We start from the raw sequence: 25545 nt of genomic DNA on the forward strand, positions 1-25545 counted from the left end.
GAAAGCGAATGAGACGTCGAAACTTCTTCCCGGGTTTATGGCAAAACTATGACCGCCGTCCTTACAGCTGTTTATTTGGCAGCAGCTTGAGTTTGGGAAGTCTGTGTGTCATTTGAAGGTAAGACGCTTGAGTTTCGGGGCCTTGTTGCTTGTTGTTTCCCCTCTGTGTGCTCCAAATTTGTTTTCACAGTGTGGTTTGGGAAGATTCCTTTTGGCCTTTAAAGACTCTGCATACTTGTGTATCGGGTCCCATTGTAGTCTCTTCTCTTCAAGACCAAAGAGACTCAGTTCCTCCAGCCTGTCAGGGTGGGACACTCCCTTCAGACTCAAGAGGTTCAGTTCCTCCAGCCTGTCAGGGTGGGACACTCCCTTCAGACTCAAGAGGTTCAGTTCCTCCAGCCTGTCAGTGTGGGACATTCTTTTGAGACTAAAGAGACTCAGTTCCTCCAGCCTGTCAGTGTGGGACACTCCCTTCAGACTGAAGAGACTCAGTTCCTCCAACCTCTCAGTGTGGGACACTCCCTTCAGACTGAAGAGACTCAGTTCCTCCAGCCTCTCAGTGTGGGACACTCCCTTCAGACTGAAGAGACTCAGTTCCTCCAGCCTGTCAGTGTGGGACACTCCCTTCAGACTAAAGAGACTCAGTTCCTCCAGCCTGTCAGTGTGGGACATGCCCTTCAGACTGAAGAGACTTAGTTCCTCCAGCCTGTCGGCGTGGAACACTCCCTTCAGACTAAAGAGACTCAGGTCCTCCAGTCTGTCAGTATGGGACACTCCCTTCAGACTGAAGAGGCTCAGTTCCTCCAGCCTGTCGGTGTGGGACACTCCCTTCAGACTCAGGAGACTCAGTTCCTCCAGCCTGTCAGTGCGGGACACTCCCTTCAGACTAAAGAGACTCAGTTCCTCCAGTCTGTCAGTGGATATAGATATGACTAAAGAGCCAAGGTAAGAGACTTCTGTCTGGGGGGCTGCTTTTTGTCTGAGGACATGCTATCAAGAAGCATTTTGAATGGGAAAAACCTTTGGCTTAAAAAGAATAGGGGGAGAATTCTGGACATCTGGGAATTCCTCCCGGAAGGAGATTTACGGAATAAACAGGATAGCATGTAAGGATATGGTTGTGGTGTTGTAGGTAAAAAGAAGCGAAGTACCTGAACTGTGTACCAGTATATTACCTTTAGGAAGCACTGTATTTAAAAAAAAAAAGATTTCATCATACTGAATCTTTTTTTGTGCCAATTCCCATGATATTTTTAAAACAGATGCAGAAATAGACACTTCACAGTGTCTATTCCTAATATATGTTTTTTTTAATTATTAAATGTATAAAGAATTTACAAATGCAAATACAACTAGAGGAGCAGAAACCAGTACAAGAGAAGACGCAGTCAGAAAAAAAAAAACAATTCACTGCCAGAGGTAACGAAGGAAATTATATAAACAAATGAAGTTTCACACGTATCAAATGTTATCAAAGTGCTTTGGCACTTTTTGGAATTTTTATAGAATTCAAATAAATGTTTCAAGTCCATCTTAAAAAATACTAAAAAAGGGAAGTATTGTTAATTAATGAATGTTAACTTGGCCCAGAATGGCTCATTCGCTATAAATAATCATTTGCTTTTTTTCCCCCAAATCCTCTTAGTACAACAAAATATCACAATCCTTCCATTTAAAAAAAAAAAACCTTTAAATGCCTACACAACCCATTCCCATGCCTTTTTTTAAAAAAAAATATTAAACGTATAAAGAATTTACAAATACAACAACTACAACCAGAGGATCAGAAACAGGTACAAGAGGAAAAAATAGAATTTAAATAGTGTTTCAGCTCCACCTCAAAAGTACTAAAAGGGGGAGTATTGTTAGACCGTGTTGGTTTATGAATGTGAAATGTGCCCAGAATGACTAATACATTTCCTATAAATAATTTCCAAATTTGCTATTAAACGGTACAATAAAATATCGAAATCGCCCGTTCCCATGCTTTTGAAAGGGGAGGAAGTCGACGTCATGACGCTGCGCCGGAAACGCCGGTCGGGGGTGGGGGGTGGCACTTCCTGGTTGGAGCCGAGCTTCGAGGATGGGGATCGTCAAGCTGGCCGAGCTGATCCGCAGGGAGGCGCCGGGCGCCGTCTCTCACAAGCGGATCGGCGACTACGCAGGTCAGCGCACGGCTCTGCCCGCCCCGGGTCTTAGTTTAAACTGCGATGGACTTACACAGACGCTGTCTTAAGCGAGGCGCTGCGCGGTGAGACCGCAGGCTGGTTTAAAACGTTGCTCCCTCCTCACCGCTCTGGGGTTAAAGTAACTCATCTGTCCGCCCTGAGAACCGTCCATTCCCTTCCGAATGAGCGCTTTTGAAACCGTTGTGACAATGCAAGCGTTACTTTGGAGCAGGTTAGCAGGACTGCATCCCGTAAGCGCTTCTAGAAGGAGCCCGTCTTGTGTGCGGGGTCCTGCCGGAAACCGAAGGTTTTATTCCACTCGTAGGAATCGTGGGTGCGAGGCGGGGTACAGGAGGGGATGCCATCGCAGGACATACACACACCCTGGACAGGACAGCAGTCCATCACAGGACACACACACACACACACACACACACACACACACACACACTCACACAACCTGGACAGGACACCAGTCCATAACAGGACACTCACAGACAGACACACACACACACACACACACACACACACGCACCCTGGACAGGACAGCAGTCCATCACAGGACACACACACACTCACACACCCTGGACAGGACACACTCACACACCCTGGACAGGACACCAGTCCATTACAGGACACACACATACACCCTGGACAGGACACCAGTCCATCACAGGACACACACACTCTCACACCCTGGACAGGACACCAGTCCATCACAAGACACACACACACTCACACCCTGGACAGGACACCAGTCTATCACAGGACACACACACTCTCACACCCTGGACAGGACACCAGTCTATCACAGGACACACACACACTCACACCCTGGACAGGACACCAGTCCATCACAGGACACACACACACACACACACACTCACACACCCTGGACAGTACACCAGTCCATCACAGGACACACACACACTCACACACCCTGGACAGGACACCAGTCCATCACAGGTTTTATTCCACTCGTAGGAACAACGCCACCAGGCTGGGATCGGTCTTCGCCCAAATCCCTTGTAGCGTCAGAAAGCGCTCTGGAGCTGTTCGCGTGGGGGAGGACGCCACGCTAAGTGTGTCAATTTGAATTACACAAAGGGCAGTAGGAGTAGGGAACACCCCTGTCCGGTCCGAGAAACGACGGGATGAGATGATCAGATCACTGAGCTTGTGAGTGTTCGGCTCACCTGGCCCTCTGGCCCCTGAGTGTTCAGTTCTTTTGACTCCTGTGAGTGTTCAGCTCCTCTGAGCCCTGTGGCCCCTGTGAGTGTTCAGCTCCTCTGAGCCCTGGACCCCTGTGAGTGTTCAGCTCCTTGCCCCTGTGGCCCCTGTGAGTGTTCAGCTCCTCTGAGCCCTGTGACCCCTGTGAGTGTTCAGCTCCTCTGAGCCCTGGACCCCTGTGAGTGCTCAGCTCCTCTGTCCCTGTGACCCCTGTGAGTGTTCAGTTCCTCCGAGCCCTGTGACCCCTGTGAGTGTTCAGCTCCTCTGTCCCTGTGACCCCTGTGAGTGTTCAGCTCCTCTGTCCCTGTGACCCCTGTGAGCGCTCAGCTCCTTGCCCCTGTGACCCCTGTGAGTGTTCAGCTCCTCTGTCCCTGTGACCCCTGTGAGTGTTCAGCTCCTCTGAGCCCTGGACCCCTGTGAGTGCTCAGCTCCTCCGAGCCCTGTGACCCCTGTGAGTGTTCAGCTCCTCTGTCCCTGTGACCCCTGTGAGCGCTCAGCTCCTCTGTCCCAGTGCCCCCAGCGCCCCTGTAGCTGAGCAGCAGGCTGTGCCAGTCTCTCGCCGTGACCGCAGTCTCCCGTCTCCTCCTCCTCCTCCTCTTCCCCCCCCCAGGGAAGGCCGTTGCCATGGACACCTCGATCACGCTGTGCCAGTTCCGTGCCGCCCTGCCCCGCCTCCAGAACCGCGACGGCGCCTACCTGAGGTGAGGCCCGGTCTCGGCTCGTGTCCTGTGTCCAGTTTCTCTGTCCAGGCTGTGGGCACTGAGCCTATTGACATATTGACATATTGACATATTCTGTAGGCGGCTGGAGCATTTTTGGGAGACAGACTCACTGTTCCTCAGGCTGGGACAGGAGATCACATACTGGGCTGCCAGTTCCACTGAGTTCCCTCCTCCCTCTCCCAGTAGGATTGGGACCCGTTGTGATTCTGGCAGGTGTGGAAACTCTGGGATTAGATTTCTGATTTTCGGGAAGAATGTTTCTCTAATCCCAGAGTATCTGTCACAGTGCAGTAGGAAGTGCACCTCTGTCTCTGTTTCTCCCCGCTGGCAGTGGGAGCACAGCCTGTCCTCTCTGGGCAGCCAGGTCTGCCTGTGTCCAGTTTCTCTGTCCAGGCTGTGGGCACTGAGCCTGTCCTCTCTGGGCAGCCAGGTCTGCCTGTGTCCAGTGTCTGTGTCCAGGCTGTGGGCACTGAGCCTGTCCTCTCTGGACAGCCGGGTCTGCCTGTGTCCAGTTTCTCTGTCCAGGCTGTGGGCACTGAGCCTGTCCTCTCTGGGCAGCCAGGTCTGCCTGTGTCCAGTGTCTGTGTCCAGGCTGTGGGCACTGAGCCTGTCCTCTCTGGACAGCCCGCTCTGCCTGTGTCCAGTTTCTATGTCCAGGCTGTGGGCACTGAGCCTGTCCTCTCTGGACAGCCAGGTCTGCCTGTGTCCAGTTTCTGTGTCCAGGCTGTGGGCACTGAGCCTGTCCTCTCTGGGCAGCCAGGTCTGCCTGTGTCCAGTGTCTGTGTCCAGGCTGTGGGCACTGAGCCTGTCCTCTCTGGACAGCCGGGTCTGCCTGTGTCCAGTGTCTGTGTCCAGGCTGTGGGCACTGAGCCTGTCCTCTCTGGACAGCCGGGTCTGCCTGGGTCCAGTTTCTACGTCCAGGCTGTGGGCACTGAGCCTGTCCTCTCTGGACAGCCCGCTCTGCCTGTGTCCAGTTTCTATGTCCAGGCTGTGGTCACTGAGCCTGTCCTCTCTGGACAGCCCGGTCTGCCTGTGTCCAGTTTCTAATGTCCAGGCTGTGATCACTGAGCCTGTCCTCTCTGGACAGCCGGGTCTGCCTGTGTCCAGTTTCTATGTCCAGGCTGTGGGCACTGAGCCTGTCCTCTCTGGACAGCCCGGTCTGCCTGTGTCCAGTTTCTAATGTCCAGGCTGTGGTCACTGAGCCTGTACTTCATCAGGGTCTGTTTTCTTTTTGCTGCTACTTACGTTGGTCGAATATTCAGGCTGTCAGTATTGGAAGTTCCCTTCAGACTAAAGGGACTCGGTTTCAGCAGAAACTGAAACTTTCCGAGAACCTGGTGAGGCCATGCAAACTCCACACAGACAGCACTCCCCCTCCCGGCTCCAGAAGCTGAACCCTGGGGCCCAGTGCTGTGCGGCAGGCGTGATCCTCATGTTGCGTGTCTTGTGTCGTGTTAAGTGTTGATCTGCTCGAGGAGGGGGGGGGGGTTTCTGCGGAGATGATCACCCACCCCACTGCTTCTCCCCCCCCCTCTCCACAGCTCCGTCATGGGCCTGTTCTACCGCACGCTGCACTTCCTGGAGCGCGGCATCAAGCCCGTCTTCGTGTTCGAGGGGCGCCCGCCGGCGCAGAAGCGGGGCGCGGTGAGTCGGTCGCCGGGAAAAGCCCCCCCCCCCCCCCCCCCATCTCCGGGGCGCTCGTTCCACGCCCCCGCCCGCTCTTCGTGTAAAGCTGAGCGTCTCGGGGGTGGGGCGTGGCAAGGTTTGAGACGGCTGGTAAACGAAAGATTCAGCCCGCGTGGAAGGTGGTAGCGGTGTGGCCAGGCGGCTTGTTCTCCGCCCCCCACCACTCTTTGTGTAAAGCAGCACAGCAAGTTCTTAAGGTAGGCCTGGCGGCACCGGCAGGTAAAACGCTTCCGTTTGCTTCCGCAGCTGGAGAGGCGAGCTGAGGCAGGAGGCCGGGTTCTCGGTACGGAGAGAGGTGGGAGACCAGATCGCTCTGAATGACCGACACCGATTGAGACGCGCGGCATCCGTCCGGCATCCATCCGATGTCCATCCGTCCGTTTTCTCATCCAATTCGGGGTCAGAGGGGGGGAGCCGGAGCCTATCCCAGCATGCAATGGGTGCGAGGCGGAGTACAGACTGGAGGGGATGCCATCGCAGGGCACACACACACTCACACACCCCGGACAGGACACCAGTCCATCACAGGACACACACACACACTCACACACCCTGGACATGACACCAGTCCATCACAGGACACACACACACACACACTCACACACCCCGGACAGGACACCAGTCCATCACAGGACACACACACACACTCACACACCCTGGACAGGACACCAGTCCATCACAGGACACACACACACACTCACACACCCTGGACAGGACACCAGTCCATCACAGGACACACACACACTCACACACCCTGGACGGGACAGCAGTCCATCACAGGACACACACACATACTCACACACCCTGGACAGGACACCAGTCTATCACAGGGCACACACACACTCACACACCCCGGACAGGACACCAGTCCATCACAGGACACACACACACACTCACACACCCTGGACAGGACACCAGTCTATCACAGGACACACACACACTCACACACCCTGGACAGGACAGCAGTCCATCACAGGACACACACACATACTCACACACCCTGGACAGGACACCAGTCTATCACAGGACACACACACACTCACACAACCTGGACAGGACAGCAGTCCATCACAGGACACACACATACACCCTGGACAGGACACCAGTCCATCACAGGACACACACACACACTCACACACCCTGGACAGGACACCAGTCTATCACAGGACACACACACCCCCTGGACAAGACACCAGTCCATCGCAGGACACACACACACCCTGGACAGGACACCAGTCTATCACAGGACACACACACACTCACACACCCTGGACAGGACACCAATCCATCATAGGACACACACACACTCACACACCCTGGACAGGCCACCAGTCCATCACAGGGCGCACACACACTCACACACCCTGGACAGGACAGCAGTCCATCACAGGACACACCCTGGACAGGACACCAGTCCATCACAGGACACACACACACACACTCACACACCCTGGACAGGACACCAGTCCATCACAGGACACACGCACACTCACACACCCTGCTAATTGAACTTAACATTCACTGTTAAATACAGAAATTTGGAAACGAACAATTTAAAACACACACACACACACACACACACACACACACACACAGACACTCGCACCAATTAACTTCCTTAGTGCTAAACACATGCATGACGCTAGAGGAATAGAACGAGCTACAGCCTTAAAGAACGTCTAAACAGAAGCTTGTGAACGTGACCGGTAGTGAAGAATGTGTTCGCTGTGGTCCAGAACGCTTTGCTGAAATTAACTCAAAAGGGGAACTGCGACGCTATTTTGATATTTCGTGGGATTTAGAAAGAATCTGCTCTGACGAGTGCATTTCACACCACAATGAGAGTAAAATGGACTTAGTAACTTGTAAAACTGAACTTGTGGACTGAATCTCCAGGTCTGCGGTAGAGACACGTTCTAGGATTCAGAACGAGGGAGGGGGAGTGGCCCTGTGACACTGTAAACACGCAGGGCCTGTGGATCCGTCTCTTTTAATCCCATAGGGATACTGCTCTCGGCTTCCAGACACACATACTGCTCACTTGTTATCTCTGCAGGCAGATCAGGTTGGAAGAATTCCTTTCAGGTGCAACACCTGCTGCACGACCTGTAGTTTTTTGCCCGCCCATCGCAGTGCGTCAAGTCATCGCGGGGGACTAGTGAGCGGGAAGGGCCGCGCCACATCGCCGTTCGCGCGGAAACTCTGGGGATCTGTCAAAGCTCGTGACGCCGTCGATGGAAACTTATCTCTGACCTCCTCCTCCCCCCCCCAGCCTCCAGCCAGACTGAGGACTGTCAGCGCCTCCTGAGGCTACTGGGTGTGCCCTACCTGCAGGTGAGCCTCCCTCCTCCTCCTCCTCCTCCTCCTCCGGTTGCCATCTCCTTTGCTGTCTCGTCTGTCGCTGCCTTGTCTGGATGCTTGAAGCCCTTTCTCCCTCCTCCTGCCTTTTCCTGCTTCCCTCTCATACGAACGGGAAAGGCTTTAACAGAGAGAAACTCTGGGAGGATCTCTCCTGTAGAGGGGAGCTAAATGGTCCAAGGAGTTCACTTGGCTGTTACTGAGGGAGAAGCCAGGGCATCGGCTTCAACCACAGGGCTGGGCAGCTTGTTCCCCACCCCCGCCACCCTCTGTGTACAGAAGCGCCCCCCTGTCTTGACTGGAGGATCTCACCCAGCTGTGTCTGGAGAGAAGCCAGGGTATCGGCTTCAACCACACGGCCGGGCAGCTTGTTCCCCACCCCCGCCACCCTCTGTGTACAGAAGAGCCTCCTGTCCTGACTGGAGGAGCTCACCCAGCTGTGTCTGGAGAGAAGCCAGGGTATCGGCTTCAACCACACGGCCGGGCAGCTTGTTCCCCACCCCCGCCACCCTCTGTGTACAGAAGAGCCTCCTGTCCTGACTGGAGGAGCTCACCCAGCTGTGTCTGGAGAGGAGCCAGGGTATCGTCTTCAACCACAGGGCTGGGCAGCTTGTTCCCCACCCCCACCACTCTCTGTGTACAGTAGAGCCTCCTGTCCTGACTGGAGGAGCTCACCCAGCTGTGTCTGGAGAGAAGCCAGGGTATCGGCTTCAACCACACAGACTGGGCAGCTTGTCCCCCACCCCCACCACCCTCTGTGTACAGAAGAGCCTCCTGTCCTGCCCTTTAATTCTGCCTCGGTTCCTCAGTCCCGGTCTGCGTGCTCCTCTCCCTCTCTCCAGGCACCGGGCGAGGGCGAGGCTCTGTGTGCCCAGCTGGTGAAGAGTGGCCACGTACACGCCGTGGCCTCGGAGGACATGGACACCCTCGCCTTCGGGGGCTCCCTGCTGATTCGCCAGCTGAACGCCAGCAAGTCAGGGTGAGAGGAGCAGAGCTGGCAGTGGTCACCTCAACCTTGGTGGGGAGGGGGGGGGCAGAATGATCACTGTGTGTCTCCCAGGTGGGGTTACTGGTGCAGAATGAACACTGTGCGTCTCCCAGGTTGGGGCCGCTGGTGCAGAATGATCTCTGTGCGTCTCCCAGGTGGGGTTACTGGTGCAGGACGATCACTGTGCGTCTCCCAGGTGGGGTTACTGGTGCAGAATGAACACTGTGCGTCTCCCAGGTGGGGCCGCTGGTGCAGAATGATCTCTGTGCGTCTCCCAGGTGGGGTTACTAGTGCAGGATGATCACTGTGCGTCTCCCAGGTGGGGTTACTGGTGCAGGACGATCACTGTGCGTCTCCCAGGTGGGGTTACTGGTGCAGGACGATCACTGTGCGTCTCCCAGGTGGGGTTACTGGTGCAGAACGATCACTGTGCGTCTCCCAGTTGGGGCTGTTGGTACAGAATGATCACTGTGCGTCTCCCAGGTGGGGCTGCTGGTGCAGGACGATCACGGTGTGTCTCCCAGGTGGGGTTACTGGTGCAGAATGATCACTGTGTGTCTCCCAGTTGGGGCTGTTGGTACAGAATGATCACTGTGCGTCTCCCAGGTGGGGTTACTGGTGCAGAACGATCACTGTGTGTCTCCCAGTTGGGGCTGTTGGTACAGAATGAGCACTGTGCGTCTCCCAGGTGGGGCCACTGGTGCAGAATGATCCCTATACGTCTCCCAGGTGGGGTTACTGGTGCAGAATAATCACTGTGCGTCTCCCAGGTGGGGCTGCTGGTGCAGAATGATCACAGAGCGTCTCCCAGGTGGGGTTACTGGTGCAGAATGAACACTGTGCGTCTCCCAGATGGGGTTACTGGCGCAGAACAATCTCTGTGCGTCTCCCAGGTGGGGTTACTGGTGGAGAATGATCACTGTGCGTCTCTCAGGTGGGGTTACTGGTGCAGAATGAACACTGTGCGTCTCCCAGGTGGGGTTACTGGCGCAGAACAATCTCTGTGCGTTTCCCAGGTGGGGTTACTGGTGGAGAACGATCACTGTGCGTCTCCCAGGTAGGGCCGCTGGTGCACAATGATCACTGTGCGTCTCCCTGGTGGGGCTGCTGGTACAGAATGATCACCGTGCGTCTCCCAGGTGGGGCCGCTGGCGCAGAAAGCCCGCTGTGTTACACAAATGACCCCTGATCAGAAGTGAGCCCAGAGTTTAGAAAGTGCAGGGGTCCTGAGGAAGGCGGCGTAGTTAACGCAGGACCCCGGGCCAGCGCGGCTGTGTTTCCTGCCTGATTCCTCCTTCTCTCTGTCTCTCAGTGAAGTGGTGGAGTATTCCCTGCCCAAGGTGCTGGAAATACTGGGACTGACCCAGGAGCAGGTGAGCACAGAAGGAAGTTTCTCTTGCCTTATAATTTCGTTTCGGCTTCTGTTGAAACAGGAAGAAATAAATTCCAGGTCTGTCCGTAAAGCAGGAGCCCTTTTCTAACCAGTCGGCTGTACTGTATGTGCTTTGAATCCAAGTCTTCTCATTCTCATTGCCGGCAGCTATATCACCCTGCAGCTCCCAGCTGGCAGCCCCCCCCCCACTGGAGCCCAGCAGGTGTGAGCCTGCTCAGTACCTGGAGGGGAGACCTCCTGGGAAAAACTAAGGTTGCTGCTGGGAGAGGTGTTAGTGGGGGCCAGCAGGGGGCGCTCTCACCCTGCGGTCCATGTGGGTCCTAATGCCCCAGTATAGTGACGGGGGACACTGGACTGTAAACAGGCGCCGTCCTTCGGATGAGACGTAAAACCGAGGTCCTGACTCTCCGGGCTCATTAACAATCCCAGGGTGTTTCTGGAAAAGAGTAGGGGTGTTACCCCAGTGTCCTGGCCTAATTCCCCCCCTGGCCTTTACCCATCATGGCCTCCTAATAACCCCCCTCTCTGAACTGGCTTCATCACTCTGCTCTCCTCCCCACTGAGAGCTGGAGTGTGCTGAGCGGACTGGAGCATCATCCAGGTGGGGCTGCACATTGGTGGCGGTAGTGGGATTCCCCATGACCTGTCAAGCGCTTTGAGTGGAGTCTCCAGAAAAGAGTTATATAGGTGTAAGCAATTATTATTATTATTATTATTATTATTATTAGTGGAAGAGGCCATTTGGCACCTTAGACTGTAGGATGTTAGTAATTCATTGATTACAAGGATCTCACCCAGCTGTGTTTGGAGAGAAGCCAGGGTATCGGCTTCAACCACATGGCTGGGCAGCTTGTTCCCCACCCCCACCACTCTCTGTGTACAGAAGAGCCTCCTGTCCTGACTGGAGGAGCTCACCCAGCTGTGTCTGGAGAGAAGCCAGGGTATCGGCTTCAACAGCAGGGACTGGGCAGCTTGTTCCCCACCCCCGCCACCCTTGGTGTGAAGTGCCGTGCCTCCTCAGCTCAGAGCGTCCGACCGAGCATCTTATCTTCCGCTCGCTGTCTCCTCCAGTTCGTGGACCTGTGCATCCTCCTAGGCTGCGACTTCTGCGAGAAGATCCGGGGCCTGGGCCCGCGCAAGGCCCTGGACTTGATCCGGAAGCACAAGACCATCGAGAACGTCGTCCTTCACATCAACAGGGAGGTATGAAGCAGGGCAGGATCTGATTGTCCCTGGCAGGCTTCCGTAGGAGGAAGCCATCTTGGCTCAAACCCGTGAGCTATGATGAGCCAAAATGGCTACTAGTGAGCCAGACAGTTAAGATGGATAGATACTTTATTGAACCCGTGAGGGGAACTGCAGGAAATTAAGACGAGGCATGTGTTGTGAAGTGACTTTAAAAGACAGCTAAGCCATTAAAGGGGTGGAAGAGAAAACAGAAAGGTGTTTGGGTAAAGAAACAAGGAAAAAGAAAGGTCCTGTGTGTTTATATTAAACGCTTGGCGACGTTGGTACAGTCCTGCCCAGTTAGCACTGGGAGAAATGGCTGAGGGGTGGAAGACATTGAAGCAGCATCTGCTGGCATCCAGTAGGTGTTGTAGCGGTCAGGCAAGGGAGGTGGGATCTTGAACGGTCCTGAGGTGCCTTAGGGTAAGGAAATGGGTCCACTTCACTTGCCCATATGTGTTGAACATCAAGAAGGTAACAAAAGAGAAGTGGTTGCCAAGGAATGACATCCAGTCCGGTAAAATGCGTTCCAGTACCCATCAGCTTCCCTCCCTCCCCCCCCAACACTTCCTGTTGGTGTCCCAGTGCTTGATGCCTATTGACGCCAGCAGCCATATCACCCTGCAGCTCACAACTGGCAGCCCCCCCCACTGGAGCTCAGCAGGTGTGAGCCAGCAGGGGGTGCTCACCCAGCGGTCCATGTGGGTCCTAATGCCCCAGTAGTAGGGGGACACTATACCATAAAACAGGCGCCGTCCTTCGGATGAGACATAAAACCGAGGTCCTGACTCTCTGTGCTCATTAACAATCCCAGGGCGTTTCTCGAAAAGAGTAGGGGTGTAACCCCAGTGTCCTGGCCAAATTTCCCATTGGCCCTTACCAATCATGGCCTCCTAATAACCCCCCTCTCTGAACTGGCTTCATCCCTCTGCTCTCCTCCCCACTGAGAGCTGGTGTGTTTGGGGGAGCGTTCTGGCGCGCTATGGCTGCCGTCGCATCATCCAGTGGGGGGGGCTGCACACTGGTGGCGGTAGTGGGATTCCCCATGACCTGTCAAGCGCTTTTAGTGGAGTGTCCAGAAAAGGCGCTATATAAGTGTAAGCAATTATTATTATTATTATTATTATTATTGGTGAATTCGGTGTGCATGTGACCCGCGTCTCCCCTCCCCCCCCCCTCAGGTACACCCCATCCCGCTGTGCTGGAAATACCAGGAAGCCCGCAGCCTCTTCCTGGAGGCAGCGGCGGGCGACGGGGGCGGTCAGGCCCTGAGCTGGGCGGAGCCGGACGAGGAGGGGCTGGTGACCTTTCTGTGCCGCGAGAGACACATGAAGTGGGTCTGTTTCCTTGCGTGTAGCTTAAAAGTTCTTTCCCGCGGCGGTTTAAGAGGCGGTCAGCGAGGGCTGTTAGCATAAGGTGGGGTTCACTGACATCTCACCAGGTCAACAGTAGGCAGGCAGAGGTCATCCGGGCGGAGCTGCTGCCTCCAAAACTGCTGTTCTCCTCGGCTCACAGCGTGTGGAAAGCACAAGCAGACCACTCTCTTTCTGTTCTGTAGCTTAACTTCAATATGAGGTGGTCCCCCGAAAAAGGCGGGTCCCAGGCAGTTCTCTTCCTCCAATTGGTCAGATGACAAAGGATGGGCAGGTCACCCCTCCCACTGTATTCTGGGTAATGTAGTTCAGAACTGCCATCTGGGCTCAGCCACAAGAGGTGAGAGGCAGGAGGAGAGGTAAAAACTGAGCCTTTGGAGTGGCTCTTGCTGTAACGGTGCTCACTCAGAGCACAGCTGGAGCTCTGTGACCCAGGCAGTCGGAGAAACTGGGGGTGCATCGGGGTAACTGGTATCTCGCAGTAGATGGGTTAAGGGCAACAGATACACACAAATCCAGAAAGAAAGTGCCCTCTATACCCCACTGAGCGCAAAAGCTAACCTGACCTCGTCTTGGATGCTAAACGCCTGTTCAGTAAGCTCCTGCAACAGATGCTCTGCTCTCTTCCTCCGGCTGCAGAAGTCCTGGGGAAGCCCGTTTCCTAGTTTTTAACCATCACTCGGCCAATAGCCTCCCACCAATTGGTCAGGTGGTAGAGGGTGGCGGGCTCCCCCCCCCGCATGGTGTATTCTGGGTAATGTAGTCCAGACAGGATTTGCTTCAGCCTCTCACACGGCCCAGCCGCGCGTGTCGCCGACAGGGAGGAGAGGGTGCGGAGGCGGCTGGAGCGGTTTCGCGCCGGCCTGCTGGAACGCGAGACGGAGCGGGAGGAGGCGGGGGGGGAGCCGGCGGGCAGGCAGACGTCGCTGACCCAGTTCTTCAGGGTGACCCGCCGGCGACAGGTGAGGCACGGCTGACGTCTTCCTCTTCCTCTTCCTCTTCCTCTGGCGGTCCAGATGCACGGATCCCTGGGAGTGCAGCCCGGCGTGGGCGCTGAATCTCTTGAGCCCCACTGATTAAGGGGGGGGGTGTGACGCCCCCTATGGGGCCCAGACAGTCGCTGCACTCTTGCCGTAGCCTCGAACCCGGGATTCCTGAAGCGTCGCACGTTACGGCATCATTAGCTTGCCGAAGGGGGCTTAAGAGGTTTTAACAAAATCGGGGCACGGTTTACTGTCTCTGTAAGAAGGAGGGAGGTGGGGCTCACCGTGCTGGTGTCCAACCAACTCTGTGGCAGACCCTCGGGCTCGCAGCACAGGACTTGATTGGTCACGTCTGCGCTGGCGGCCAATATCTGCGTCTTCCTGGTTCCCCCCGGCAGGCTCCCGACGCAGAGGAAGCGGAGGGCAGCTGTAAGAAGCCCAGGGCCCAGTGACGCAGGAAGTGGGTTTAAGCGCCGCCAGGCCCGCGGTCCCAGCACGGCAGCGCCGACCTCTCGTGGTCCCGGCTATGGGCGCCGGTGTGCTGGACCTGGGACCCGCGGATGCACTGCCGTCGGCGGCCTCCTGGATTGCACCTTGCGGCGTCGGGTACTGCCGGACAAGGACAGGGAGAGGGGCGGACTTGTGCTGCCACCTAGTGGTCGGACGCGGAACTGCCGGTGTGCCTCCTCCGCAGTGTTTCTCTCTCTCTCCTTTTGATGGGACCTTCCTCCTTCTGAGTCCTGCTGGCAAAAACGAGGTAGTCAGACCTTTCCTGTCTGATTCCACACAAATAAAGCAGGAATGTAAGGAATCTAGGGCTGAGAAAATCAGGAACACGGAGAAGGTGTCCAGCTCTGTAGCTGAGACTCAGCCCATATATTCGAAACACTTGGCTGACTAGGGGGTTTCTGTTTGTTTTCTACTGAAAAAGGCTTGAAAGGTTCATTTTGAGATTAAAACATCTTTTGACAAGCCAGGTGTAAAAGGGGATGAGTTCTTTCGCTGTTCAGGAGGAGCTGAAGAGAACATCTGAAAAGATCGATTGTACCTGACACTGGGGTGAGACACTGGAGGTCAAATAACCCCTAGGGCACAGGGCACTAAAGATCCTATGACTCCTGGAGCATGGGGCACTAAAGGTCTAGTGACCCCTGGGGCTTGGGGCAGTAAAGGTCAGGTGCCCCCCTGGGGCAGAGGGAATCACACAGACCTGGTCAGCAAGAGGAGCAGGAGGGAGGATGAGGGAGTCAGGAAGGTGACGAAGACCAAGTCTGAGAGAACTGGAGCAGCAGTCATCATCATCATCATCATCATCATCACCAACGCCTTCATCTACTAAAGAGTAGGGGTGTAACCCCGGCGTCCTGGCCAAATTTCCCATTGGCCCCTCACCAATCATGGCCTCCTAATAACCCCCCTCTCTGAACTGGCTTCATCCCTCTGCTCTCCTCCCCCCTGAGAGCTGGTGTGTGTGGGGAGCGTTCTGGTGCACTATGGCTGCCGTCGCATCATCCAGGTGGGGGGGCTGCACATTGGTGGCGGTAGTGGGATTCCCCCTGACCTGTACAGGGCTTTGAGTGGAGTGTCCAGAAAAGCGCTCTATAAGTGTCAACAATTATTATTATTATTATTATTATTCATCACCCTCCTCATCCTCACACACACACAAAAAAAAAACTGTATTAATACTTTTGTTTCCTCTGACCTCCGACCAGGAAGTCACTCCCTGAGGAGGAAGAGGGTGTATTGACTCTTCCGGGCTCTGGGGTTTATTAGTCCAGACTGTGTGACGTTTAATCACCAAATGACTGACCGGGGACGTGACGAGGCAGTCATACCTTTTAAGAGAAATATAAAACTTGGCAAATATAGTTGATTAACATTGAAGGAAACCCAACTGTAAAATAATAAATCGGATATAAGGTTCCGAACTGAAGTTGTAACTTCAAGCGTTGGATAATTGGAACAGTCCTTTCTGAAGATAATGTGGACCTGGACTGTAGTTTTACTTTTAGTGCTTGCTAGCAGCGGCTGCTTTGATCACTTGTTAATGTAAAAGTTTGCTGTACGTTGGGGTTTTTTTTTTCCAATAAAAAGAATCAAAGACACAAAACAGGCTTCTTCGTGCTTTGTCGAAAGGCGTTTTTAATTCGGAAGCTTTGAGTTATGCTTAATGATAATGTTGCTTTATGAACCCTATACAATTTCTGGCATGAGGAACTGGTCTTGTCGCAGACCCCAGCTGGCTCTCCAGGAGACACACAGACGGGGAGAGAGAGAAGCTGGGGGGTCAGAGGGCAGGGGCAGACATTTATACGGCGCCCCTGGAGCAGTTGGGGTGAAGGGTCTTGCTCAGGGGCCCAACGGAGTAGGATTCCTCTGCCGGCCGCGGGATTTGAACTGGCAAACCCTTCCAGCCCCAGGCGCGGATCCTGAGCCGCCGCTCCACCCCGGTTTAGCCGACCTCGAGCCACTAGACAACTATACGTCCTACGCTCTCCCATCTACAACTTTCCCAGCTACACCGCTCCTCTGAAACTGGGGCTCCGGATCTCCGAGAGGCTGAGCTGGGCTGAGAACACCGCTGCCATCCTCACTGAAGCCCACCAGCGCCTTCACGTCCTGCGCCGGTTCAGGAAGTGGGGGATGAGCGAGTCAACACTCACCACTTTTTACCGTAATACCATTGCAAGTGTCCTGACCGGTGGTATTATGGTGTGGTATGGCAGTTACCACACAGGTAACTGCCCCCGCGTGGCCAGACACCCGCCACGCAGGTAACTGCCCCCGCGTGCCCAGACACCCGCCACGCAGGTAACTGCCCCCGCGTGCCTAGACACCCGCCACGCAGGTAACTGCCCCCGCGTGGCCACACACCCGCCACGCAGGTAACTGCCCCCGCGTGGCCAGACACCCGCCACGCAGGTAACTGCCCCCGCGTGGCCAGACACCCGCCACGCAGTACAGGGCAGAAAAGTCATACAGAGGGTTGCGAGATCCGGGCAGAAAATCACTGAGACCGAGCTCCCCTCCATCGACCGGATATATCTCGACCGCTGCCACAGTCGGGCTCGAACTATACTGCGGGACCCGATTCACCCTGGCCACGATCTGTTTACACCCCTGGGTTCTGGTAGGAGGTATCGCAGTATCAGAACACAGACGAATAGATTCAAAAACAGTGTCTTCCCCCAAGCATCTTAAACAGCTCAGATCAGCACCTGCACATATTAGCACCTGCACTTTGAGGTACTGCACTATGTCCTGTCTTGGCTGTATTATATATAACGTCTGTTCTCTAAGTCCATGTCTGTCTGTCATTGGTGCCTATGTTTGTTTCTCTGCTGTGACTGGGTACAGCTGAACGAGTAAGCACTCCAATACACTCGTTGTATACAGCCAACAAAGACATCTTGAATCTCGGTCTTCTCATGTCAGGTCTTACAACAGTCCTGTCAAACAGGAGATGAGGACGGATCTTATGTCACTGCAGCACAGGGGAGGGTCTGTGCTTCTTCATCTCCTGTGTCTCCGACAGCACCAGCAGTGCGCGTCTCTCCTCTTCCTGACTCTCTCCTCTCTGGCTGTGCCTCCTCCTCTCCCGTCTCTCCATCATCGCCAGCAGTGTGCACCTCTATTCTCCCACTCTCCTCTCTCGCTGTGCCTCCTCCTCTCCCGTCTCTCCATCATCACCAGCAGTGTGCACCCCTACTCTCTCCTCTCTGACTGTGCCTCCCGCTCTCCCGTCTCTCCATCATCACCAGCAGCGTGCACCCCTACTCTCTCCTCTCTGACTGTGCCTCCTGCTCTCCCGTCTCTCCATCGTCGCCAGCAGTGTGCACCTCTACCCTCCCAAACTCTCTCCTCTCTGACTGTGCCTCCTCCTCTCCCGTCTCTCCATCATCACCAGCAGTGTGCACCCCTACTCTCTCCTCTCTGACTGTGCCTCCTGCTCTCCCGTCTCTCCATCGTCGCCAGCGGTGTGCACCTCTACCCTCCCAGACTCTCTCCTCTCTGACTGTGCCTCCTCCTCTCCCATCTCCCAATTATCGCCAGCAGTGTGCATCTCTCCTCTCCCAGACTCTCTCCTCTCTCGCTGTGCCTCCTCGTCTCCCGTCTCTCCATCGTCGCCATCTCTGAGGGCAGAGAACATCGCAGGCCTGTCTCCTGCCTGGTTCTCTCTCCTGGTCTTTCTATAGTACAGACCAGCCAGGACTCCCAGGGCGGACAGGACAGTCAGGACAGGGATGAGGATGGAGAGGACACGGGCTCGTCCTGGAGGAGCTGGTCCTGTGAGACCGGAGGACAAGAGGAAGGCAACAATAATAATTCATCATAATCCTCGTGAACTTTCTGACTTCAAGTTCTTTCCCCATAAGAATAAATGGAATAGAGGCAGGTTAGAGACCGCCAGTTAAACAGAATTTGTGGTTCACTTGCAGCTACCAAATACAGTACAGAGAGGTCAACTGTAAGGTCAGGTTATGTTCCTAAAAAATAACGCAATGTGTAGCAAAAGGGGAATTAATATCCATAAAGAATAATGTAATGAGCTTGAGATCTGATCCCAACATACAGTTCAGATATGGATACTGGGGCGGAGCTGTGGCTCAGTGGCTGGAAGGGTTTGCCGGTTCGAATCCCGCGGCCGGCAGAGGAATCCTACTCCGTTGGGGCCCCCCTGAGCGAGGCCCTGAACCCCAGCTGATCCAGGTGCAACAGCACAACCGCCGACAGGAAGGGGAGTTTTGCATGTCCGATTTTGCTCTTTTTTCTCCCCATTTCTGGAGCAAAATAATCCTTCAAGCAGCTACGTGTCTGACTTCCGGTGCCTGGAAGACGGACATAAGAGTGGGGACGTTTTCCGGGAGTGCCAGGCCACATGCGGACAGCGGATGTGAAAATGTAGTCCTGAGGGGCGTTTCCCCAGTTGGCAGGAACTACAACTCCCATAGTGCACTGCCCCCCCCTACACTGTCCTGATTGAGGGTGTAGTTCCACTGCAAGTGCTGAGCTGCCATTGCAAGAGCTTTAGAGACACATCGCTCAGCCATTGGAGAGGGATTCAGGCCAGGCACGAGCTACACTCCACGTTTTGCAGCTGCATTCTGAAAAAAGCTCTCGGATACCGGAATTTACCCACCTCCCACGGTGACGATCACAGTGCTGATAGTGTTTCCTTGAAGGTCCCTCATGGTGTAGCTCCCCTGATCAGCTGGAGTGAGGGGGTGCAGCGTCAGAGAGCCGTCCTGCACCGACACTCTGTCTCTGTACTGGGGGACACAGCTGGCTGTGCTGTTCTGGACAGAACACACTGTGGTCCAGTTTCCACCTCCTGCAGGGTCAAACAGCACCTCCACTGGCTCTCCAGTGAACAGGGGGACAGACAGAGAGTCTCCAGGCTGCAGGGTGACAGTGTCTCTGTGAGCTGAAAGACAATCAGGACAGAGGATGATATAAGAACACACTCTGCCAAGAATAGAGAGCCCTCTAGTGACCCTACTGCTCACCTCCCACAGTGACTGTCACAGTGCTGATAGTGTTTCCCTGAAGGTCCCTCACTGTGTAGTTCCCCTGATCAGCTGGAGTGAGGGAACGCAGCTTCAGAGAGCTGTTCTGCACCGACACTCTCTGCTCGTACCCGGGGCCAGGGAGCCCTGCGCCGCTCAGTAAGACCCTGGGAGACTGGGCAGATCCTCCAGGATCAAACAGCACCTCCACTGGACCAGCAGTGTGGAGAGGGAGAGACAGAGAGGCACCGGACTGCAGGCTGCGGACTTCTGAGCGAGCTGAAAAGGGACAGGTAGAAACCTGCTGAATATGTATTTTGACAACAACACCCTGAGTTTGGACTGCGATCAGCTTCATTTTGCATTTCAAATGCAATTTCACAAGCACACGCCCCAGGCACGTTAGGTTCAAGTTACGGTTGCACCACAACTCAATACATTCGCAATTCACTTCAAATGTTGTTTTGGTTTGATCCAGTCTGTCCTCATCAAAGGGAGAAACTAACTTTTTACACCTTTTAATTCTTCTTTGAACGAACAAACACATCCCCAATAAAGTCATTAAGCCAGCCACCTTGCCGTTCTTGGTGAAATGGACAACTGGAAAAACAGATGAATTCTTTCGGGGGGGAAAAAGCACATTTCCTGCCATCAGAACTTCCGATCAGTTTTAGGATGTTGGAAAAAACGTTCCCTCTCACCTCCCTGATACTCTCACAGTGCCTCACGCCACCACTAGGTGTCGGTGTCGGTGTATGAGAAAATATCTCAGCTGCGATTCCTCTACACGAGTAACATGAACACATTAATATGCTCTTCTGTACAGAGTCGATATCTGAAACACACAGAAAGTACAGAGCAACTCGTGATGGATTCGTGCAAACCTGGAACATGCTGGGACATGTCGAGAGCTTCTCTGCGTCTCCTCGGACAGGACAGCGGCTCACTTCTCCGAGGACTGAGCCCGTCACCAGAGGTCTCACAGATGGGAGCCGTACTGACATTCCCGAACCTCCTGCACGCAGAGTTATGAGACCCCTACGTTAGTTCCGCCTTAGCTCAGCCTTACGGACCAGTTTCCAGCTCGGCACTTGACCCGATGTCCAAGGGAACTTGTTATTTTACGAAACTCCTGATTTCCTCTATCGGGAATCCGCAGGTCAAAAACGTTCTCCCTTGGCTATTGGGAGCTGGATGAGTTAAACACGGAGCCAGATTCTCATGCGTTTTATTACGGGAAGGGAGAATCGGGCAGCAACACTGGGCAGTAGTGTGGGTTTCACTGGCTGGTCAGGAGACTGACCTCCGAGATGCCCTGTCTTTGAATAAGGGTAAAGTACATGTCGTCTGTCGTGTTGTTTAGTTGTCGGTGTCATCGTCATTCTTCAGAAATGTGTGATCCACCCAGTTGGCCTCCGATGTATTGCTCCCTTGCCGAAACTGTGCCAAAGGATAAAGATCTCGGATGCCTCTAACTATACTGACCATTCGGCTATATTCCTGGCAACACAATTTGGGAATTCTGATGGTCAATTTAATTATTGATTATTGATTATCCCCACTCAGTGCTTTCTATATTCGTAACCCCCATCTTTGTAATAATAATAATAAAAATATTATTATTATTAATTGCTTACAATTACATAGAGCTTTTCTGGACACTCCACTCAAAGCGCTTTACAGGTCATGGGGAATCCCACTACCACCACCAGTGTGCAGCCCCCACCTGGAAGATGCGACGGCAGCCATAGTGCGCCAGAACGCTCCCCACACAGCAGCTCTCAGTGGGGAGGAGAGCAGAGTGATGAAGCCAGTTCAGAGAGGGGGATTATTAGGAGGCCATGATTGGGAAGGGCCAGTGGGAAATTTGGCCAGGACGCCGGGGTTACACCCCTACTCTTTTTCAAGAAACACCCTGGGATCTTTAATGACCACAGAGAGTCAGGACCTCGGTTTTACGTCTCATCCGAAGGACGGCGCCTGTTTACAGTCCAGTTTCCCCTGTCACTATACTGGGGCATTAGGACCCACATGGACGGCAGGGTGAGCGCCCCCTGCTGGCCCCACTAACACCTCTCCCAGCAGCAGCCTTAGTTTTTCCCAGGAGGTCTCCCCTCCAGGTACTGACCAGGCTCACACCTGCTGAGCTCCAGTGGGGGGGGGGGGGCTGCCAGCTGTGAGTTGCAGAGTGATCTGGCTGCTGGCCATATAAAAACATACCTAGAATGACAAGGTCCACACTCTGAAGCAAGCGTCTGCTCTCTGTTAGGAGGTAACACGCGTAGATCTGGCCATCGGAGAAGGTGGTGTGGTGGACGGTCAGAGAGAAGTCCCCCTGGCTGATCTTCTCTCGGGACATCTCGGCTCTGTCCTGGAACCCGTTGTCAGGATAGCCCTTCCCGCCCACGAACTCGTAGACGCGGTAATCCAGGGTTTCCCAGAAAACCTGGAGCGCGTCTTCAGGGATCCCAAGGCTGTAGGGTTTTCCGTCGCAGGGCAGAGTGACCGAATCCCCGAATTTCGCCGCCACCGGGACGTGTTCCGAGGAGACTGGGCGATGGGGGAAAGCAAGCAAGAACATGGGAAAGAATTTCGGAATAAATTCAATCCCATCCCTCCGTCTTCTGATCACTATTTCCAAGTCGGAGTTGCCGGGGATGTCAGAGCCTATCCCAGCATTCAACAGGTGCAAGGCAGGGTACAGACGTCAGACACACGCTGGAGCAGACAGACACTGCTGGGGCAGACACACACTCACACCCAGAAGCCAGTTCCACCCACCAGCGTGCGTCTGGACTGGTCAGAGGAAACATGGGACACCACTAACCACTGCACCCAGTATATCCAACAGTACATCCAATCTGGAGCTGGTGGGCTCAGGGACACTTGCACTGTCCCATCAGCCAACAGGAAAGAGGATGAGGCTCATCTAAATGAGGGGTCTCCAACCCTGGTCCTGAAGAACCTCAATCCAGTGAGAGAAGTAGTCTGGGACCCCAGTCCAGTTAGTCCAGGGGTCTGTGACCCTGGTCCACTTAATACAGGGGTCTGTGACTCCGGTCCAGTCAGTCCAGGAGTATGTGACTCCGGTCCAGTCAGTCCAGGGGTCTGTGACCTCTGGTCCAGTCAGTCCAGGGGTCTGTGACCTCTGGTCCAGTCAGTCCAGGGGGTCTGTGACCCCGGTCCAGTCAGTCCAGGGGTCTGTGACCTCAGGTCCAGTCAGTCCAGGGGTCTGTGACCCCGGTCCAGTCAGTCCAGGGGGTCTGTGACCTCTGGTCCAGTCAGTCCAGGGGGTCTGTGACCTCTGGTCCAGTCAGTCCAGGGGTCTGTGACCTCAGGTCCAGTCAGTCCAGGGGGTCTGTGACCCCGGTCCAGTCAGTCCAGGGGGTCTGTGACCTCTGGTCCAGTCAGTCCAGGGGTCTGTGACCCCGGTCCAGTCAGTCCAGGGGTCCGTGTCCCCGGTCCAGTCAGTCCAGAGTGTCTGTGACCTCTGGTCCAGTCAGTCCAGAGTGTCTGTGACCTCTGGTCCAGAAAGTCCAGGGGTCTGTGTCCCTGGTCCAGTCAGTCCAGGGGTCTGTGTCCCCGGTCCAGTCAGTCCAGAGTGCCTGTGACCTCTGGTCCAGTCAGTCCAGGGGGTCTGTGTCCCCGGTCCAGTCAGTCCAGGGGTCTGTGACCTCAGGTCCAGTCAGTCCAGGGGGTCTGTGACTTCAGGTCCAGTCAGTCCAGGGGGTCTGTGACCTCAGGTCCAGTCAGTCCAGGGGTCCCCAAAAGCTGACTCACCTGATGAGAGAATCAGCAACAGAATCCATGTGGGTGACCTGTAATAAGAATAACAATAACAATAATTCCTTCAATTTAAGTGGACGCTCCACTCAAAGCGCTTTACAGGTCATGTGGATCCCCTCCAGCCTCACCAGAGTGCAGAGAAGAGGGATGAAGCCAGTTCAGAGAGGGGGGTTATTAGGAGGCCATGATTGGTAAGGGTCAATGGGAAATTTGGCCAGGACACCAGGGTGACACCCCTACTCTTTTCGAGAGACGCCCTGGGATTTTTAACGACCACAGAGAGTCAGGACCTCGGTTTTACATCTCATCCGAAGAACGGAGCCTGTTTACAGTCCAGTGTCCCCCGTCACTATACTGGGGCATTAGGACCCACACAGACCGCGGGGTGAGCGCCCCCTGCTGGCCCCCACTAACACCTCTCCCAGCAGCAGCCTTAGTTTTTCCCAGGAGGTCTCCCCTCCAGGTACTGACCAGGCTCACACCTGCTGTGATCCAGTGGTGTGATCCAGTGGTGATCCAGTGGTGCTGCCAGCTGGGAGCTGCAGGGTGAGATGGCTGCTGATTCTGCTGTAATGAAGAAAAGCAAGATTTTACACGAACTGGCAAAAACTGGCAGCTCAGGAATCATCTGGAATACTCTGACCCTCAGTTTGGAGTTACTGTCGGCTGTGGATGGAAGATTCATGTGCTACCATTGTCTCATAACACTTCTCTGCCTCTGAGCTGAACTAAACGTGCGCTCCAGAAATAAAATATCTGTTAATACAAAATCATATTATTTGATAACAAAAATGACAAAATACCTGGATTAGAAACCAGAAAGATGCTGTCAAAGTGCTCTCTTTTCTCCTGCCCAGCTCTTCAATCACTTCCACTGAAACCCCTGGACACTGTCACACTGTCATCACAAAATATCACCCAGAAACGGAAACAACAGCTAGCCGATACCCTGGCTCCTCTCCAGACACAGCTGGGTGAGCTCCTCCAGTCAGGACAGGAGGCTCCTCTGTACACAGAGGGTGGTGGGGGTGGGGAACAAGCTGCCCAGCCCTGTGGTTGAAGCCGATACCCTGGCTTCTCTCCAGACACAGATGGGTGAGCTCCTCCAGCCAGGACAGGAGGCTCTTCTGTACACAGAGGGTGACGGGGGTGGGGAACAAGCTGCCCAGCTGTGTTGTTGAAGCCAATACCCCGGCTTCTCTCCAGACACAGCTGGGTGAGCTCCTCCAGCCAGGACAGGAGGCTCTTCTGTACACAGAGGGGGGTGGGAGGGTGGAACAACAGGCGGAGTCACAGGTCACCCTCTTCATCATCGTGCACATGGGCCTTTATCTGCAGGGAAAGTTCAAATCGCCCCCTGAGCCAACACCAACTGGCAACAGACACTGGGGTCCTGGTTCCCAAGGGGACGAGCAGTCTCCCAGACTCGGATCTCTTGTGTGTCCCACAGTGGGACCGCACCACTCACATGGATCACCCAACAGCGCCCCCTTCGGGTAACAGCTCATAATGCACACTTGCCAACATCTTCCTAGTCTTGAGTGATCAGCAATCAGATAATGGGATATCTGACAAGTAACTGGAACTTGAACTTTATCGTCATATGTACTGGTACAGTGGAATTCTTATTGACAGGAAGTCTCTCGATTGTTAAAACAAGTGTAAAACCACAAAGTGCAGACAGTGCATCAAAACAATATACCGTACAAACAGTAGACAATGTACAAGTCAACAGTTTGAATGCAACGCAGTTCAGGCGTCTGTGAAGCAGAAGTCTCTCTTTCATATGCATATGACAGTCCGGCCTGCAAACCACCAGACTTAAAAAATAAGTAGCTGAAGATGGTCCTTTATACCTTAAAACACAGTTTTAAACAAAACATTCTAAACAAACGGTAAGACAGCAACACGTGCCAATTAATTATATCTAAGTTACAGACTAGACAACAGTTAGTTCTTTTCATGTTCTGGGTGTGCTTTCCAAATACATGCCCCTTATCTTACTGACCGAGGTCAGGCAGCATCTTGATATACGTATTTGAGCACAAAGCCTACTTCAAGCCTCCGGAGTGCATAGTTTGCAAAAGTACAAAAACAAGAAATGATATGTAGAAACCAAGG

At 54.2% G+C, this 25545-nt stretch overlaps 2 protein-coding genes across 5 annotated transcripts; one reads left to right on the forward strand and one right to left on the reverse strand.

The window, feature by feature from the left end:
- The first annotated feature begins 1628 nt into the window (after positions 1–1628).
- Positions 1629–16244, forward strand: LOC148813375 (putative flap endonuclease 1 homolog). Of its 4 annotated transcripts, XM_088908352.1 has the most exons (11): positions 1629–2165; positions 4009–4099; positions 5662–5764; positions 6053–6101; positions 8079–8140; positions 9007–9143; positions 10465–10525; positions 11617–11748; positions 12954–13105; positions 13966–14107; positions 14527–16244. In XM_088908352.1, exons 1-11 carry the CDS (start codon positions 2084–2086, stop codon positions 14578–14580), a joined length of 1065 nt encoding a protein of 354 aa, XP_088764478.1. In that variant the 5' UTR covers positions 1629–2083; the 3' UTR covers positions 14581–16244. The 4 variants fall into 4 exon arrangements, with proteins under 4 accessions (XP_088764478.1, XP_088764477.1, XP_088764479.1 ...); XM_088908351.1 differs by lacking the exon at positions 5662–5764 and having other exon boundaries at positions 6053–6246; XM_088908353.1 differs by lacking the exon at positions 5662–5764.
- Positions 16245–16256: 12 nt separating this feature from the next.
- On the reverse strand, positions 16257–24617 carry LOC148813376 (uncharacterized). Its single transcript, XM_088908356.1, has 5 exons — positions 23419–24617; positions 21859–22188; positions 19639–19917; positions 19272–19556; positions 16257–18418 (listed from the first exon to the last, which is right to left on the reverse strand). Exons 2-5 carry the CDS (start codon positions 21995–21997, stop codon positions 18051–18053), a joined length of 1071 nt encoding a protein of 356 aa, XP_088764482.1. The 5' UTR covers positions 21998–22188; positions 23419–24617; the 3' UTR covers positions 16257–18050.
- Between the last annotated feature and the right edge of the window lie 928 nt (positions 24618–25545).

This window comes from Atractosteus spatula, assembly GCF_055471065.1.
Source record: "Atractosteus spatula isolate fAtrSpa1 chromosome 10 unlocalized genomic scaffold, fAtrSpa1.hap1 SUPER_10_unloc_1, whole genome shotgun sequence".
In the NCBI taxonomy this organism is placed as follows: domain Eukaryota; kingdom Metazoa; phylum Chordata; class Actinopteri; order Semionotiformes; family Lepisosteidae; genus Atractosteus; species Atractosteus spatula.